The 19086-nt window shown below is 42.0% G+C and overlaps 1 protein-coding gene across 3 annotated transcripts in view; it reads right to left on the bottom strand.

Annotated features, from left to right (window-relative positions):
• Positions 1–6201: 6201 nt before the first annotated feature.
• KATNIP (katanin interacting protein) overlaps positions 6202–19086 on the bottom strand; it is a 227168-nt gene continuing 214283 nt past the window's right edge. For 2 of the 3 annotated variants that reach the window (XM_066576139.1, XM_066576141.1), the window contains exons 27-28: positions 9556–9641; positions 6202–6518 (exon numbers count right to left, since the gene is read on the bottom strand). In XM_066576139.1, the coding sequence (XP_066432236.1) occupies positions 6460–6518; positions 9556–9641 (145 nt within the window). In that variant the 3' untranslated portion in view covers positions 6202–6459. The remainder of the gene's footprint in view (positions 6519–9555; positions 9642–19086) is intronic. The other variant, XM_066576138.1, reaches the window with a different exon arrangement.

The following is a 19086-nucleotide window of genomic DNA, read 5'->3' as shown; positions in this document are numbered from 1 at the left end:
TTAACGACAGCATGGGAAAATCAGTTCTGCGCATGTCTGATGGCTCGCCGGCTGGCCCATCCGCATTACAGAAGGCCACCTGCACACGACAAGAAATGACAGGTGCGCAGGATCACCGGCCCGGAACAGGGTCTGATTCCAGTGCGGGATCCTGCATATGGATTCTGACTCATTTGTGTGCAGCCAGCCTAAATGGCAGTTACTCTCAGGTAGGACATCAGAATAAACACACTTGAATGATATTGATGGATCTTTACTGATATATACTTAACCCCATATCAGATTACAAAAAATGGATTCAAGGACAGCGCTTCTGGAATAATAACAAGTAATGACAATGATAAACAGCAAACAATATTAAGAGGACTCAATTGTAAAGGTGGGCCACCACATCTGTGATCCTCGATGGCAGGAATTAAAGGAGCTGCAGACTCTGTCAACCAGACATCCAACAATTGGGAGAGTGTGTCAGGAAGAATCCAAGACTCCACATAGGGCTCGGAAGGAAGACAAGAACGTGAGGAAAGAGTCTGTGGATGGTGGTGTAGAATGTAATATACAGCACTTATTTGGAAAAGAGGAGTTTTAATGGACATCTAGAGCCCCCTTTTTTGGTCATGTCAGATTACGAAATCCAAACACCAAAGAGGAAGTATCAAATATAATGGTTGGCAAAATTGAAAAATATGAATGACTCAAACCTTTGCTTTAAGACGCCATAAAATGGTATGGATATCCAAAAAACGCAGGAAAAACACGTGGTAATCATTTTTAAATATATTGACAGAAAATGCTAAAATAATTCTCTGGTCATAGAACTTGATTGAAGTCTAGCTGATTTTGATGTGTGAATTCAAAAGCATGCAAGACAATCCAGCAATGGGAGCGTTAAATTGGAAATATGGTCATGTACAGTGGATCTAAATCAAGTTCACGGTGTAGATTAGGGGTATTATCAGCAGTATTGAATTTCACATGCTTCACTACACAAACCGCGGCTATAATACAACTAAGTAGCTGAAATGGAAAAAGTTGCAACTTAAGTACCGTCGCTACAGTATATTCAGAGTGTATGCAGAAGAAGAAATGAAAGCTAATCACAGAAATATATCATATTTGAAAATGTCGCTGAAATTAGCATTGCAGATAAATTCCCCGGGCGCAGGGAAGCTATTTACTGACTGACTGCATTTAGGCTCTTCTTTGCACAATGATCTCCGAGGTCAAAGCAAGGGAACAGTAACCTCCAATCTTTGTGACTGGCTGTCAGTCAGTTTCCCTTCCAGTGAGTATATGCGTTATACAACAATAGGTTTCTACCATGTGAAACAAATCTAGAATAGAAGGAAGTGGATCTCTGTTAATGGATAGCACGTCGTAGGTTTATATTGTGTCTTTTGTTATGACTTTTCAAATAAAAACTAGTCCTCAGTTCATTGAAAAACCATATTATCTTTTTTTGCATACTACCATTTTACACATGCTGGATTTGTGGTACTGCAGCAATAAGAAGCATCGTGCTTCACAAATCCGTGGCAAAAATAGTGTCGTTTATAGGAACCCTGGTATTTTTTCTGCAAGAATTTACAGCAGAAGAGAAATCACGTCACCATTTAGATTAAAACATCACATGGCCATGATGAATCAAAGAAATATATTGTAGACATTCATCATACATAAAAACCTTTAAAATGTTGAAGGCTAATGCACATGGTAAAAATCACATAAAACATATGGTTATGTCTCCTTTTGCCATGATGCCATGAAACACCACACATGAACAAACCAGGGCCAAATCCAAAAAGATCCAGCAAGTAATCCTCCAAGTTACTTTATCTTGAGCAGAATAATAGCATTTCAGTATAAATCCCCAGACTGACTGCTTTGGTCTTGCTATACAACTCAAGCAGTGTTGGACAGGGGTGCCCAGGGTCCACCAGTAAAACATATTCTGGGGCACTAATGAACAGTTAGATGCCAATATTACCTGTCTAGGATGCTGTCCTCTGCCTATCAGTAAGTATTGCATTGGGTATACAGAATTGTGCACCGTTTGTGTGGGATTGGGGGCCCACCAGGAAATTCACCGGTTCTCCCGTGGGCCAGTCCAAGTGTGTTTGCAAGAAGCCAATCCGTCTTATAAAACCTCTTTACATATATGTAAGTGCCCATGATTTCATTCAGATGTCTGTACAGATCCATAAGGATGATTTCATACCCCGTAGATTTGTTGCATCCTGTATATTTGGTTCTTTCTGCAGCAAGTGCATGGATTTCCGCAAGCCCTATCCGAATAAATGGAACAGTTGCAGATATTTCTTTATTATCTGCCATGTGTAAACATACCATCATAGGGCTTCTATAGAGATGCATAATGTCTTTATTGTGTCTCCATAGGTCTCTGACTTCCTACAGAGGTCTGTCGGATTTCATCAAAAGAAAAAGCATGGCATGGTTCATCAGATGCCGTATGGACAGAGGAAATCTACCATATTTTCATATGTACAGTGCCCAACTGAGCCTTTGAAATCCCACAGAGGCCGTGCGGCTTCCTTATTGGGGGGATTATATACCACTGAAGTTAAGACCATTAACTATCCCTATCCACAGGCAGAAACTCTACCAAAGGCTTCAGGGAAATTTGCACCAAAGATTCTGCCTATAAATCAGCAAATTTTAATTGACATGCTTATTATTATTATTATAATAATAAGGCAACATTGTAATACAGTGAGGTTAAAGAGACACATTGGAAATCCACCTAGCTGAAACAACATTCAGGCAGGACCTTGGAGGGAACCATAGACTGTAATTAGTCAGAGACTAAGATGCAAACTTTGTTGGACCGTGTTTCTCTTCCTTTTCACTTATTTTGGGGGACAAAATAGGGTAGCTGATCGATGTTAGTCCTGCTCCAACTCTGCCATGTCCATCTTATACAAGCTGCCTAAAATAATACACAATACGCCATGTAGGGTTTTCACTAATGCTTTGCATAGATCTAGAACTAGGTTCCTATTGTACATTATGTATTTGTGGCCCTTTTGATGTATCCATGATGTTATTCATTTTACTGTCCATTAATATATGCTCATGATATTAATTATCACCCTGTAATGCACTGCTGTCTGTATAGGAATGGAGTTCATGTTTTGGTTCCACTTTTATATATCAGCTTGCAGAGGACAGGTATACCCACTCTGTGAAGGAGGCTGCTGTCAAGTTTAAGCTTGAAATCCCAAAGAACCTTTCTCTCTGTAGAAGGAAGAAGCCCGAGTCAGAATGGACAGAAGCATTTGAAGGGTTAACAGCTCGCATGTACACATACGTGCTATGCAATTTTTTTCGGTCCCATAGCGGATAATGGGCAATTTTCATGTGTGTTTTTTGCATGCGAGTAAATAGCAAGTGCTGCAATGAAAGTCCAAAGTGTTATTCTCGCACCTGTTTCTCCAGGCTTGGAGGATTGCGTTCAGTGGTTACTTTGCATATATAATTACAGCATTTTATGTGCTTCTGGAAAAAGTCAAGTCTGTCAAACTTTAATACTTTATTTAGGCCACATGATGCATGCCATGAAAAAAGAACATGGCGAAAATAGCTAATTTTGACTATCTTACCTTGCATGAAATGAAATAGAAAGTGATCAAAAGGTCATGTGGCTCAACAAATGGTACCATCAAAAAGTACATCTCATTCTGCAAAAAAACGCCATAATAATGTAATTCTATCTAACATAAGGCATGCATTTCGTATGGTGTTTCCATATTTTTTCCACAAATATTAAACCTTACATATTGTTCTCCCCCTCGAAGTAAGTGCTCCTAACACAATCCCTATCATACACACACATTGGTTACCAATACAGTGGTGGTTCTTCAAGCATCTTTTCCAATTTTTTTTTTTTTGTTCCACTTTCCTATTAGGCAAGATTACTAAGAGGAAATCCTTTGCTAGACCCCAGGCTATCATGATAACCAAATGACATGCTGCGATCTTATCCAGGGGGCCCTTTGGCAGAGGGAGCCCCTTCCCTCTGTCAGGCCACTTAAATGCCTCTGTGAGTAAATGGCTACACAGCCAGAGTTATCTCTGATCTTGGTGGCTGCAGCAGACTACCAGCTGTGTGTAACAGCAGCCACCACATACAGAGCTCTGTCAATGGCAAAATAAAAATGCTATAGCCCTTGGAATGCTGTAACACAAAAGCATATCTTTAAAGAAAAAAAAATGTATAAAAATAGCAAAACATTAAAAAAAAAAAAAACTGTATAAACTTGGTATCACTAGAATCGTACTGACCTAGAGAATAATGTTATCACAATATTTATTTTGTATGCTGAATGCCATAAAAATGAAAAAAACCACAATGTTTTTTTTCCTCCAGTCCTACTAAAAAAATGAAACATTATGCAATACATATATTATATGTACCCCATAATTATGTCATTAAAAAAATAGAACTTGCCCTGTAAAAAGAAAGCCCTCATATGGCTACGTCGGTGGAAACATTTAAAAGTTAAGGCTCTAGGAATGCGATGATGAAAAAAAAGAGAAAAATTAGATGGTCATTAAGACACAAACAGGCTACATCAGCTATGGGGTTAATGCAAAAATATAGCTATGGGGGTCAAAAACTGGTGACAGAAAATGAAGCAAAAAGTCTTTTCTTTTTAAATAGTATAACAAAGAAAAAAATAACAGCTATAAAATTTGGTATCACCGTACTCGTACTGGCCCAGAACAAAAAGTTATTGCGACATTTTTACTGTACTTGAACACCTTGAAAACAAAACTTTCAAAAATGGGCAAAATTGTGGGGTTTTTTTTCCCATTTCACCCCATTCAAAAATGTCCCAGTATATTATATGGTACACTAAATGGTACCATTTTAAAAATGCAACATCAAAAAATGAAAACAGTCTGCGGTGGAAAGGGTTAAAGAAGTTATTTAGGATTATATAAAAAAAAATAAATAAAACCATCTAAAATAGTAAATCACACTTTCCTCACCTTAAGGGATCAGTCAGACGGGCGTTTTTTGCTGCGCATGTTACTTGTGTTTGCAATCCGCATCTATTCGAACCAATGCTTTTCAATGGCAGCGGTCATATGTCTAATTTTTACCTGCGCACAAAAATGCGCAGCAGTAAATATAGGGCAGCGGATTTTAAAACGCAAATAACTGCTGCATTCCGCATTTTTGGGATGTGCAACCTCTGGATGCTGTGACATCCAGGGGTTTCACCTTGTGGTCTATGGGGCCAGCGGCAGCAAAGGCGGCCCCATTGACCACAAGGTGAAACACCTGGATATCACAGCATCCAGTGGTTGCACATCCAAGAAATCCCCTGCTGCAGCTGTCACAGCCGCAGCAGGGAATAGCGGGCAGCGCACTTTATGTGTGCATAAACGCAGCAAAGGCAGTTTTCTTAAGCAAGACATTCGCTTCAGTCATGCAAATTTTTATGTGTTTGCGTTCTGCTCAAAAAACTGTGCAGAAAACAAACGCCCGTTAGATTAAGCCCTTACAATGGTGATCTATTCCTCCTGCTGCCACTGACTGGCTACACCCTGCATCACCAGACTAGAGTAATTGGTTGGCAAAAACATGAAATTCGGCCCAGTCACACTACATCTGATCCGTACACCTAGCGTATATGAGGGAGAAGCTTCCAGCATAAAAGTCAAACGTAGCCATAGGGCTCTATACACCCAAAGGAAATGAAAAAAGTGTCCTTTTTTCAACTGTAGAAAAAGTGCAGCAGACGGTAGTAGAACTCTCCGCATGCCATGAAGGCCTATAACTGCCAGAGAGTCTTGGGAGTGCTAGCTGTGCAAAAACTGGAAAGGCCACAGGCTAGAGACCATCCCTATAAGTCTCTGCCGTAGCCAAATAAAATGCCGCAAAACCCTTCACCTTTTCCCAGCCGATTGTGTCCTAGTCTATGTTCTGCACCATACAAGCGGTGCGCTCAAGTTTGTGACTCGAGACGATAAAAGTATTTCTTTTCATATGAAGAATATGGAAGCTTTATAGTCATCTCCTTGTAGGTTAACACAATGAGCTTCCTGTAAAGGAAATGCAAAACTACTTCAGCTATTAATTGTCAATGGGACAGAAACATTACTATTGTAAATGCTGACATCTGCTACATAAGAAGTGAGATTACAGGAAGGAGCATGACACTTAAGATGATTTACAGAACTGGAGCACACTTAAAGATTTTATGTGAATTAGTAAAACATAAGGAAGAAGAATAAAGAAACACAGGAGGCAAGAAGTATGTCATAGTTTTCGCTTAGGTTAGTGCAATAAACCGCTCGGTTATTCTAAAACTTTGGTTAGATATTTATTGTTTAGGCGTAAAAAAAATACTGGAACATAAACTGTATGAAACATTTATACAAATGCTGATAAATAAATAACTATGGCTATTGTTCCTGGGAAGTTGGTCTTCAGAACCGTCTTTGTCTCCCACTCTGCTTGTCCGTTATACAAGTCTTTGGACGTAAGGCTGCAAAACAAAAAGGCACAGTATGTTATCTTAATAGTGATAATTTCCTTATAACCGGAATCAAATAAGAATCACTGGATTAGCATGATCTTAATCAGAGATAAGTGAACCGAGCCTGTAGAACCCAAATTCAGGTTGAACTTTACTGAAAGTTTAGTTTGGAGAGAACCCGAACTTCAGAAGGTTTGTTCCGATTCATAAAAAAAAAGTCTGTGGCCCTTTTATGAATGTGGCTCAGTGATTAGCCATGTTGCCTTGCTGTGCTGGAGTCCTAGGTTCAAATCTGACCAAGGACAGCATCTGCATGGAATTGGAAAACTCCATGCAGTAGTTATTCTTGGTCAGATTTGAACCTAGAACCACAGCATTGCAAGGCAACATGGCTAATCCCTGATCTTCCTTATCTTGAGGAGGAGACCAAGTATAACCCAAAGAGAACATACAAACTCCATACAGATGTTCTCCTTGGTCAGATATGAACTAGGAGTCTAGCACTGTACTAACCATTCAACCACCATGCTGCTTCTTTGGAGGGGACAATGAACATACACAGGCCTTGGATCTTTATTGATGGTTGCCATAGATTTTTATAAATTTGGCTAATGTGAGACCAAATATCACTATTAGAGATGAGCGAGCACCAAAATGCTCGGGTGCTCGTTACTCGGGACGAAATTTTCGCGATGCTCAAGGGTTCGTTTCGAGTAACGAACCCCATTGAAGTCAATGGGCGACCCGAGCATTTTTGTATATCGCCGATGCTTGCTAAGGTTTTCATTTGTGAAAATCGGGGCAATTCAAGAAAGTGATGGGAACGACACAGCAACGGATAGGGCAGGCCAGGGGCTACATGTTGGGCTGCATATGAAGTTCACAGGTCCCACTATTAAGCCACAATAGCGGCAAGAGTGCCCCCCCCCCCCCCCCGCACTGTCAGCATAAAGATTGTTCTTCTCTGCCGCAGCAGTAACAGCTGTGGCAGAGAAGAACGATGTTAGCCCATTGAATTCAATGGAGTCAGCAATACAGCCGACTCTATTGAATTCAATGGGCTAACATCGTTCTTCTCTGCCACAGCTGTTACAGCTGTGGCAGAGAAGAATGATTTCTCTTCTATATGTTCTCAATGGGGTCGGCGCTGCTGCCGCCGGCCCCATTGAGCGCATATAGAGAAGAGAACAGGAATCGCAGATCGCAGATAGGTGCGATCTGCGATTTCTGTTCTATAATTTATCGGACGAGCGCATAAAAAGCGCTCATGTGTCCGATAAAAATTAGCCGGACGCATGCGCAAATCGCGCGAAAAACGCCCGTCTGACTAAGGCCTTAGTCAGACGGGCGTTTTTTCACGCGATTTGCGGATCGCATGACGGATGCGCATTCGCAAATCGCGTGACCGGGCAGAGCTGTCCAGCGCATTGCATTCAATGGAGCCGGCAATACAGCCCGCTCCATTGAAAGCAATGCGCTGCGGGCGAGTGTGGGATGAATTGTCGGGAAGGGCTTAAATATATAAGCCCTTCCCTGCAATTCATCCAGAAAAGTGTTAAACTAAAAAATATATATATACTGACCTGCTCCCGGCAGCCGGAGTTCCACGCGGCCGTCCTGCAGTGGGTGTGAGTCAGACCTGCCCCCTGATTGGCTCAGCGCTGAGCCAATCAGGGGGCAGGTCTGACTCACACCCCCTTCACACCCACTGCAGGCCGGCCGCGCGGAACTCCAGCTGCCGGTAGCAGGTCAGTATATATATATTTTTTAGTTTAACACTTTTCTGGATGAATTGCAGGGAAGGGCTTATATATTTAAGCCCTTCCCGACAACTCATCCCGCGATCGTCGGCAGCCCATTGATTTCAATGGAGTCGGCTGTATTGCCGGCTCCATTGAATTCAATGGGCAAACATCGTTCTTCTCTGCCACAGCTGTTACAGCTGTGGAAGAGAAGAATGATTTGTCTTCTATATGTTCTCAATGGGGTCGGCGCTGCTGCCGCCGGGCCCATTGAGCGCATATAGAGAAGAAGGACCGTTGGGGTTCTTGAAGCCTAAAATCACTCCTAACACTCTCCCTATAGCAGCTCCGGCATCAACAGCACTTTCCCTCAGCTAAGTGAGAATGCATCTGTGGCGAGCCGCGGGCCGGCAGATTTTAATACTCGGGTGACACCTAATCTCGCCAGCCACTCACTGCAGGGGGGTGGTATAGGGCTTGAACGTCGCAGGGGGAAGTTGTAATGCCTTCCCTGTCTTTCTATTGGCCAGAAAAGCGCGCAAATTTCTCAGGGAAGAAAATGAAAGTAACTCGAACATCGCGTGGTACTCGTTACGAGTAACGAGCATCTCAAACACCCTAATACTCGAACGAGTATCAAGCTCGGACGAGTATGCTCGCTCATCTCTAATCACTATGAAACCCTAGCCTATTAAGGATCAATGAAAGTGGGAATATAGACTTTATTTTCTTCAGTCAGCTCACTATCCATTCCCTGTTTCTCTATCCTTATGCATTCTATTTTTACTGCCTTTTACTTCAATTTTCCAATTTAATTTTTCTGCTTCGTGTTAGTTTATTAATGTCAATTTTTGAATGCACAACTTGCATATGACTTACTAATTTAAAGTGAATCGCCAATTTTCAACACTGTCGTTTTTTTATTTGATTTAGTATTTTCATATAAATAGCTTCTAAAGTGTTGCAAAGACTCATAGAGCCTGCGAGTTCTACTTCTCCTTGCCTGCACACAGTGATTGACGGCTTGTAAGCTCACCCTAATGGCAGCGATATGCAGACTGTGTTTTAGTATTACGGTATTTAACTAGAAGTGTAACTAGCTGATTGGGAGTTGCATATCAGAACAACAAAGCCATTAAAGTTATACAATTCTTGCGGTGATCGTCAAGTATGTCCAGGATCCACTATTATACTTTTTTGTATTGCCGTTACAGTTGTTTTTACAATTACAGAGAAAGGCTAAAAAACTAAATTAAAAAGTTATTACCAACTATATCACACACCGTACAAATGGAAATACAAACCTGGATCTGCATTTTGGCTCTTCTTAAAGTTGACAACCACTTTGTTATCATTCATCATTCTTACATCTTGATCTTCTACGTGATTGCTGTAATAGAATGACAATCTATAATGACATTTGACGTACATGACTACACATGATTTGGCATATACAGCCTACTCCTGTGTTGTGTAATGACATTAAAGGGGCATTTTCATGGTCTCGGATATATATTCACCTCGCTTGGTCATTTTCATGGTTTCTTGTGTATCAACATTGAATCACAGCAGGTCAATAAAAAGACTTTTCACTGGTAAAGTGTAAACTAATCTCTACAAAGTGATATTCATTCATTACTAGAGATGAGCGAGCATACTCGCTAAGGCAAACTAGTGCCTTATTCGAGTACCTGCCCGCTCGTCTCTAAAGATTCGGCTGCCGGCGGGGGAGAGTGGGGAGGAACGGAGGGGAGATCTCTCTCTCCCCCCCCCCCCCCTTCCCGCTCCTTCCTGCTCACTCCCGCAACTCACCGCTCACCCGCTCCGGCAGTCGAATCTTTAGAGACGAGCAGACAGGTACTCGCATAAGGCACTACTCGCTCGAGTAGTTTGCTTTAGCGAGTATGCTCGTTCATCTCTATTCATTACACATGCATAAGTATTCTTCACATCCAGGTCAGTATATTTATTATAGACCTCTGGAAGAAATCAGGTCTCTGAGGTCAGTGCTGCACATGTAGAAACTACAATAAGCTCTGTTCAAGAGGCTGTACTAAGATATAAAGTATGGATAGGGCATAAATTTACAATTTGTGGGGGTCTAACTGCTGGAACCTCACCGATCTTGAAAATAGGGGCCTGATAGCCCCATCATGAAGGAATCACTGGAGTGAGCTGCCATTCCATTCATTTCAGTGCCAAAGATTGCCAAACATTCATACTGTGGAGAGGAGATAACTTTATATCTTGGTACAAGCCCTTTAAGCCCAATGGGCAGCATCCAGAATGAATGGAATAAGATATCAATTAGAATAGGAACTTTGTACTGAGAAGGTACAGGTCCATAAAATGGAAGAATCTGTCTCAAAATGGCCGCTAGATACAAAATGGAGCATTACAAGATGTAAATAAGCTTGTGCGTAGTGAAGCAATAATTCAAGCAGAAATAACTTTACAGCAGGGTATTCGGTGCAATGTCTAATGATTTGCTTTTATTCTTCCGAGAGCCAAGCCTGAAAAAAATCGTTATCAGAAGAAACCCTCCAACGCCCTGAGCTCTGGGAAAAGAATGAATCGTGCTAATAAGATGCTGCGACCATCCAAACTCACAAGGGAGAAATAATCATTTGTGACTAATGACGTATTCCTTTCCTGTATTGAGAAACGCTGTGAAAAGTTAATAAAGATTCAGTGTACACGCCTTAAGCAGAGTGGGCTGTATACTTGCCGCGGCTCATCTCTACGCATCTGTGGGATCTAATTACTATAAATCATATAGCTTTTGGCCTCCCTGATGCATCCAGGTATGAACTAATTTGGAACCCAAGGCTTGAAAGGTTAATGTGACCGGTCATGTGTAACGGTCCTTGACAGTACTACACAGGACGGATCCATGAGCTACACTGTGCCACTTGAATATGTGCAGAGACAGGGCTCTATAACACAGGTCTAAAAAAATGTGTGAATAGTACTTTAAAGGGGTTTTCTGGGCTACTGAATTCTATTGCAGAGGGGAAAACTGGTGATGGATGCATGATAAAAATCTTACCATGTTATTCCTCGTGAGCATTCACTGTAGCTCATTTTGAAAAGTCAGGTATACTTAAAAGGGGTTTTCCAAATTCTTTTTTTTTTCATATAAAATCAAGCTCCCTCTGCCATCAAAAAAGTAGTAATGATATACTCCCCTCTCCCGACTCCCTGCATTGCCCGTGCCACTGATTGCTCCTGGTGCTTGTTTGCAGATTGCAGTGCTGCCTATTTACGGAACATCACAGGCACTGCAGCCAATGACAGAGCTCAGTGATCCGTCATTGGCTGCAGCAGCTTGCGAAATCCCATAAACAGGCTAGGGCAGCTTGCAAAGGTGATGTCACGAGGCAGACCTGCAGCTGCAGCATAGGACACAGCGACGAGAGGAGAGTATGTGACTATTTCTTGTTTTATGGCAGAGTTCAATTTTATATATAAGATCTTGGAAATCCCCTTTAACTAAACTGCAATAATTACAAAACGAAACATAAAAAGTCTGAAGGGGGTATCTACTTTTGGAACTGCGTTATATTTGCTGATCCTTACCTGCAACTGGATTCATAAAGCCTCTAAACAGAACTTTATATACACATACATCTCTACATAGCATGTTCTTTGCTGTATTCAGTAATGGTTCATTGATATTTTATCCTGCAATTTCTACATATAAGTACAGCTCCAAGCTACCAGTCTTATAGAGAGAGGGGCATTGCATTTTTATGTACTCAATCCCCTTATATGCCTTCTTCCAATAATCCTTCTTTTAGGATTAGCATATGGTTCAGCGTGGAGAAGCTAAATCATTGACATGTCGACATGTTTTGTCTTTCCTACATTTGTATGTTTTTACATTAACTGCCTAGTAATGTGTTACCAGAGCTCATGAGCCTGCCCCATATATATCAATACAGAATTATTTATATGGCTATTAGCATTCTGACTGCTATGCAAAAGTCCTCTATCTCCTTCACCATAATCATCTATATGATACTTGTCACATGTTCCCCTCCAATACTCAGGGATTCTGTAGCTCACTTCACATCACGCCAATTATTTTATGACAATGACACCATTTTATACAGCATAGATGCAATAAATGCTGACAGCCCTTCTCTAGTGACACTGGTAGAATCTGCATCTATAATTATGTCAAGAAATCTGACTGCGCTTGTGAGGTCAGGAAATCGCCCCTCAGCCCCCAGTGTTATGTATCTCTGGAGAAAATAGATCAGAAAGAGCCTGAAAATGATGAACATTTCATAATCTCAGATCCGGATGAAAATACCGGAAGAAAAAAACGCTGCATGTACCGCTTTTTGTTCTGTCCAAAAGCAGGGCAGCTGGATGGTAAGCGGGTGGACCCCACTATAGCCAATGCATTATAATCAATGGGGTCCGTCAGGCGCTGTTCGATTCTGTCCGGCAACAGAACTATTCGGCTGAGGGATTCCCCTTTCCTGCTCCCCGAATGACGTGGAATCCATGCGGCAGATGAGAAACCACCCTTATTAATTGTTTTTTATATCTTGAAATCTATAAAAGCTAAGATTCTTGAAATACTAGAGCATACGTAAAAGGTTTGTAGCAACATACACAACTGCTTTCAGAATGTGGGGCCCAAAGCGAACAGTCGATCACTCTGGGTCCTGCTCTTGGCGCCTCTGGCAAACAGCTAATGCTACTGGGGGAATCGAGACAATGATGGCTGCTGCAGGAGAAATATGCTATTACAGTATGGCCATTCACATGAGTGGGCATCCTTTGATTACAATAATGACACATGCTTCGCCCAGACAGGAGCCACTCTAAAGCCCCAGTTACATGGAGCGATGATTGCTCAAAAATCACTAAAAAACAATTGTTTAAGCGATCATTGTTGCATCTCAACGTACGGCCATTGTGCACTTTTTGTGCACTGATAGCTGATCGTTAAATTCAGTCCAACCTAAAAATTGTCATTCGGCCTTATCAGGAGTTCTCCGCGGGTAGTGCTGATAGTATTGTTTCCCGTCGGAGAACAAAGGAGCTGAAAGCAGATAAGAGCCCTCGAGCTATTACCTGCATTCAGCTAAATGCTTCATTTGCACACTTAATTGCTGAGTAGCTACTTAATAGTTTATGCAAAATGATCGCTCAAAGCTTTCCCTCAAACTGTCCTTTGAGCAATCATTGCTCCGTGTAAATGGGCCTTAACAGAGTGGCTGTTTCGGCAATAGAGGGGGTTCCCAGCAGGAGACGCCTCTCTATTGACGAACATATGCCCTAACAGGCCATATAAGGAAGGGATGCAATCTTGACACAACCCCTCTAAGAAATTGGGAACCTCAAAATGTATAATTACTGGAACTTCTCCAATGTTAACAACGGAGGTAGATATCCACCCCAAATCATCATTTTATTGTTTGATCTAGAATTCTGTATCGATTACATTTATAATATATCCTTACAGCTTTTCTAATACAAAGCTCCAAATCCCCTAGAGAGCCATAGAGTTACATAATAGCATTTTTTCTGATGCCAGTCACCACTTATGGGCACAATGGCTTACTGCTTACAGATATATTGCATTCAGATCCGTCTAATTTCGCTGTCTTCTGGCGTTTTTAGACGCGCCTGCGCTGTGCGGTCTTCTCCCTGGTGAATGGGGCCGCTCGTGCCGGAGAGCTGGTCCTCGTAGCTCCGCCCCGTCACGTGTGCCGATTCCAGCCAATCAGGAGGCTGGAATCGGCAATGGACCGCACAGAGCCCACGGTGCACCATGGGAGAAGATCCCGGCGGCCATCTTGGTAAAGGAAGAAAGAAGTCGCCGCAGCGCGGGGATTCGGGTAAGTAATAAACTTTTTTTTTTTTTTAACCCATCCCTTGGGTTTGTCTCGCTCCGAACGGGGGGCCTATTGAATAAAAAAAAAAAACCGTTTCGGCGTGAGACAACCCCTTTAAGAACCTTTTTTCACCAGAATTTTTTATTGTTTTATTAGGGGCAATGTGTACTAAAATTTAAAAAAAAATGTAATTTATAGTTCTTTATTTTCAAAATTAATTAAATTTAGGCTGCAATAAAGTATAGGAATTGTCATTTTATTTCAGTCATTTTAATATATAATTTGTATAATTACAGAGCAGATATGGCAATGGTTTATTACCTGCACTTGTGTGCCTTTGTATTAATATATCAGTAAATATGGCAGGGATGGATTAAAGTGGTTATCTTTCAAAAACCGCAGCACACCTGTCTTCAGTTTGTGTGTGGTATTGTAGCTCTGTCCCATTCACTTCACTGGAGTTGAGCTGTCGTAAACGACACCACAGGTTTGGTGCTGTTTTGGGGAGAAATGAGCCACATTTTCTAATCTTGAGCAACTTCTTTACCCTATTAAGGACTAAGCACAGCAAATTTACAGCACTCTGCAAATTAATCCCAGTTGATAGTAAAAATATAGCGTATAGTGGTAGGTGCGATATCACTGCGTTTCCTTGCGGCGATACCGCAACTTTGTGGCGCTACAAAGTCGCAAGTGGTGCTACAAAGTCACGCGACCTTGTAGCACCCCGTGCAAGGATTTTCAGGGGAGGGTTTAAAATATAAGCCCTACCCCAAAAATAAGCCCTAGCTGCAGAAAAAAACCCCGCATACATCACCTAGAAGTGGTCTTCAAGCATGTCCTCTGGCCGGGGATTGGCTCAGCCAATCAGAGCCAATGCTCGATGAACCAATAACAGCCATTCATTCAATGACCTTCCACATATTGGGAAGGAGTGGCTGCCTAGTACTATACCTGCACATAGATAAAGCATACAAACATTGCCTAGTCCCACTGATACATATACTGCACCATGCAGCTTTCAACCTGACCAGTGCTATATAGAGAATATATTGCTGTATGGAGAAATTATAGCTTGGTACCATGTTGATCTAGATGTTGTACTAAGGAGAAAACCTCTATCTATTCCTGACCTCCGAGCACCTTTTACTGTGAATTAATTATATTTTTCTCATTTTATACGTATTCCACAGTACTGTCCATAGATTGCCATCTTTCACATTGGGGCTAACGATCTTAATTCCAAAGTGCAGGAAATCCATGGAAACACAGGGAGAACATACAAGTTCCAATGCAGATGTTGCCCTTTGATTTGAACCCAGGATCCTAGTGTTGCAAGGGAACGGTGCTAACCACTGAGTCATCATCCTACCCCTTCCCCACTAAGCCAACATGTGATGGTTACATACTCCTGCTTTGAATCACAGTCTTGTCATCAGCCCAGCTCATGTCTCTCTCCCTGTGTCTCTACTCTTCCAACAGTTTATGGACATAGACCTGTGTGATGTATGAATATTCCACTCCATTTATGTCACACCTGGTTATATTTTTGGCTGGTACCAATATCTTGCTTGCAAACTGGTGTAGTACCCAGAGCAAGGAAAACCAGCTACCTTGCATAAACTGTGGACTCTGAGTTATGCCCTTTATGTATTTCATCACCCTCTGCAACAACCTTATGAAGTTCCTATGGCCGTGAATGTGCAACTTTCTAATGTGACCAATTCAAAAATTGGATTGCGCATTTTAATCAATCAGTCATTGAACTTCTGCTTACTATCATGAATTTACACAAGAAGCTGCTCTGAACCGCAGACTGTACCATCCTCTGCATGTGACTTTATGGTAAAATAACTGCTCCTGCTTATCTACTATGCAATAAGGCGCTTTGTATTATACTGGAACCATCTACTAATTGAAGGACATCAAAGACATTTTATGCATTGCTGCTTCACGCACCAATTTTCCTCCTCAACACTTAATTTCTCCATAATTTACTTTTGGCACATTCTCATACTTATTGATAGTGGGACTACATTTGTTGATGACATACTTTTCATGAAATGAGTTAATGTATAGATATAGGAATTGTAATTAGAGATGAGCGAACGTACTCGGATAAGCACTACTCGTCCGAGTAATGTGCCTTATCCGAGTACCGCTGTACTCGTGCTGAAAGATTCGGCACGCGCTGCGGAGCGGGGAGCTGCAGGGGAGAGCGGGGAGGAACGGAGGGGAGATCTTTCTCTCCTTCTCTCCCGCCCGCTCTGCCCCGCTCCCCGCTGCGACTCACCTGTCAGCAGCGGAGCGCCCCGAATCTTTCAGCACGAGTACAGCGGTACTAGGATAAAGCACATTACTCGGACGAGTAGTGCTTATCCGAGTACATTCGCTCATCTCTAATTGTAATATGTTGCTTGGATTGTTGTGAAATAATTGGGCATTTGATACCAATTATGTACCGGAGATTCACCTAATGAAATTCTGGCATTTGTACTTTATATTTATTAATGATATTAACTAATTTTACTGTCTCTAAGTGTCTGGTTTCCCCCATCCCCCTCCTATTATATTCAATTCATGAAATATTCCATCTGGTAGATCTGTGGAGAGCAAGGTGTGATACTTGAGTGTGTCAACAGAGGCGTGGTCAAAGGAGTCGGAGATTGAGGTAGGTGGCCTATACTTCAACAAGAAAGACAGCCCAGAGATAATGGGCACACAGTAGGTTCAGCATGGTACCAAATGGCTGGGACATAGGTCAGGCAGCAGACAGGAGAAGGGTCAATACAATGAGCTGAGGTCATGAGTGAAGAATAAGGAATAGTTAGGGTAAAGCCAGAGTCAGTAACCAGGAGATCAGCACAAACCAATATTACCTCCAGCTGGACAACGAGACCAAAAGCTTAGGCACCTTCCTTAGGAAAAAGGTGCTTAATATAGCCAGAGAAGCTTTGTGAATGGAGGACGACAGATTAGAGAATGTGTGTTAGCCCTTTAAGGCAGCAGACATGAGCACTCACATACCCTTTGGGCAGCAGTGAGGGACTGATAGGAGGCTAGAGCACGGCACCTGAAATGGACAGGAGAGTGTGTGTTGTGGCAATCAGTAGGGACAGTTGAGGCCATATGCCAGCCATGACTTGTAATAGGTTGCCACTAGAGATGAGCAAGCATACTTGATAAGGCAAACTACTCAAGTGAGTAGTGCCTTATTCGAGTACCTGCCAGCTCGTCTCTAAAGATTCGGCTGCCGACGCGGGTGACAGGTGAGTTGCGGCGGTGAGCAGGGTGGAGCGGGGGGAAGAGAGGGAGAGAGAGATCTCCTCTCCGTTCCTCCCTGCTCTCCGCCCCCTGCCGGCACCCGAATCTTTAGAGACGAGCGGGCAGGTACTCGAATAAGGCACTACTCAATCAAGTAGTTTGCCTTATCGAGTATGCTCGCTCATCTCTAGTTGCCACAGCCAAGCAGCTACACACCAGCCCAAAATCACCATGTACAATGTCAAGTGTTCACTGCACTGGTGTAAAGCACACCACTGGACTCTAGAACAGTGCAATTTACATTTTCTGGAGCAATGAGTTGTATTTCACTATCTGAAACGAAAATACGAGCCTGGCATATGCTCAGAGAATGCTACCAACTGGAATGCGTACGGCCTTCTGTAAAATTTCATTGGAACACAGAAAATGGTATGAAGCTGTTTTTTAGGATTTGAGCTAGACCTCATATTTTCAGCTGAGGGTAATGTTAATACTATAGAATGTAAAGATATTTTAGACAACGATATGCTTCCAAAAGTTGTGGCAACAGTTTGAGGAAGGCTCTTTCCTTTTCTAGCATGACTGTGTGCCTATGTAGAAAGGGAGGTCCATAAAGACATGGTTTGACAAGTTGGAGGTGGAGCAACTCCAGTGGCCCACACAGAGCTGTGGCATTAATCCTACTGAACATTTCTGGGATGAATTAGGATGCCAATTGTAAGCCAGACTGTTTTGTCCAACATCAGTTCCTGACTTCACTAAGGCTCCTTTGGCTGAATGTGGCAGACGCATTTCAAAATCTTGTGGAAAGCCTTCCCAGAGGCTCATATTAACACTAGATATGAGGGAGCACACTCGGATAATGCAGCTACTCGAGTGAGCATTCTCGTCCAAGCAGGATTGGGGAGAGGGGGGGGGGGGGGGGAGAAAAAAAAGTCAATATAACTTGTATTTTATTCATTTATATATCTACCCATTCTTAGCTCCAAGGTCCAGTGGGTGGTGCTATTAGTGACTGACAGCTATCTGCGACTATCTGCGTATATAGAAATAGCTGTCAATCACTGATAAGACCACCAACTAGACTTCTGAGCAGAGATTTATATAAAAATACAAGTTTTACTGAATCTTTTGCTACAAATCTATATAAACAATCTGCACAGCTCCTCCTGCTCTAGAACATGATGCCTGCAGTATGGACAGCGTATTAAGCTGACAGGTTCCCTTTAAATTTTGTTTGGCTTTAGTTAATTATTGTACGGCTATTTCATCTTATACCAACCTTACCTGCAAATTCTCTTCCTCAGTAAGTAAATCTATTGATAATATTCTTCATTGCAAAGATGGCAAATATTTCTTTTCTCGCGGACACATTTATCATTATTGCACATCATACATAGTAGTCATAAATAAAAGCAGCTCTTTAAAGGTCATGTTAACATTGCTAGGCTATGTTGGTAACAGTACTAAGTTTATTGCTGCTTCCGGTTATAAAAAGCATCTTTAAAACGTTTTGACGCTGTTATTTAGCTGTGGGCAGGTGTGTTATATTCTATAGACTACACCGAAATACTTTACTGCGGCTTTTTCTACAGCAATGCATATAAAAGTGGTGTGTGTATACTGTGAGTCACTGTCTAGAAGGAGGTTTCGGTAGCAAGTCGAGGGTGATGTAGGGTCATAGTCAAAAGCAATCAAGGTACTACCTCAAAAACA

This window comes from Eleutherodactylus coqui, chromosome 8, assembly GCF_035609145.1.
Source record: "Eleutherodactylus coqui strain aEleCoq1 chromosome 8, aEleCoq1.hap1, whole genome shotgun sequence".
NCBI classification, from domain to species: domain Eukaryota; kingdom Metazoa; phylum Chordata; class Amphibia; order Anura; family Eleutherodactylidae; genus Eleutherodactylus; species Eleutherodactylus coqui.
This window is presented reverse-complemented; position numbering and strand designations above follow the sequence as displayed.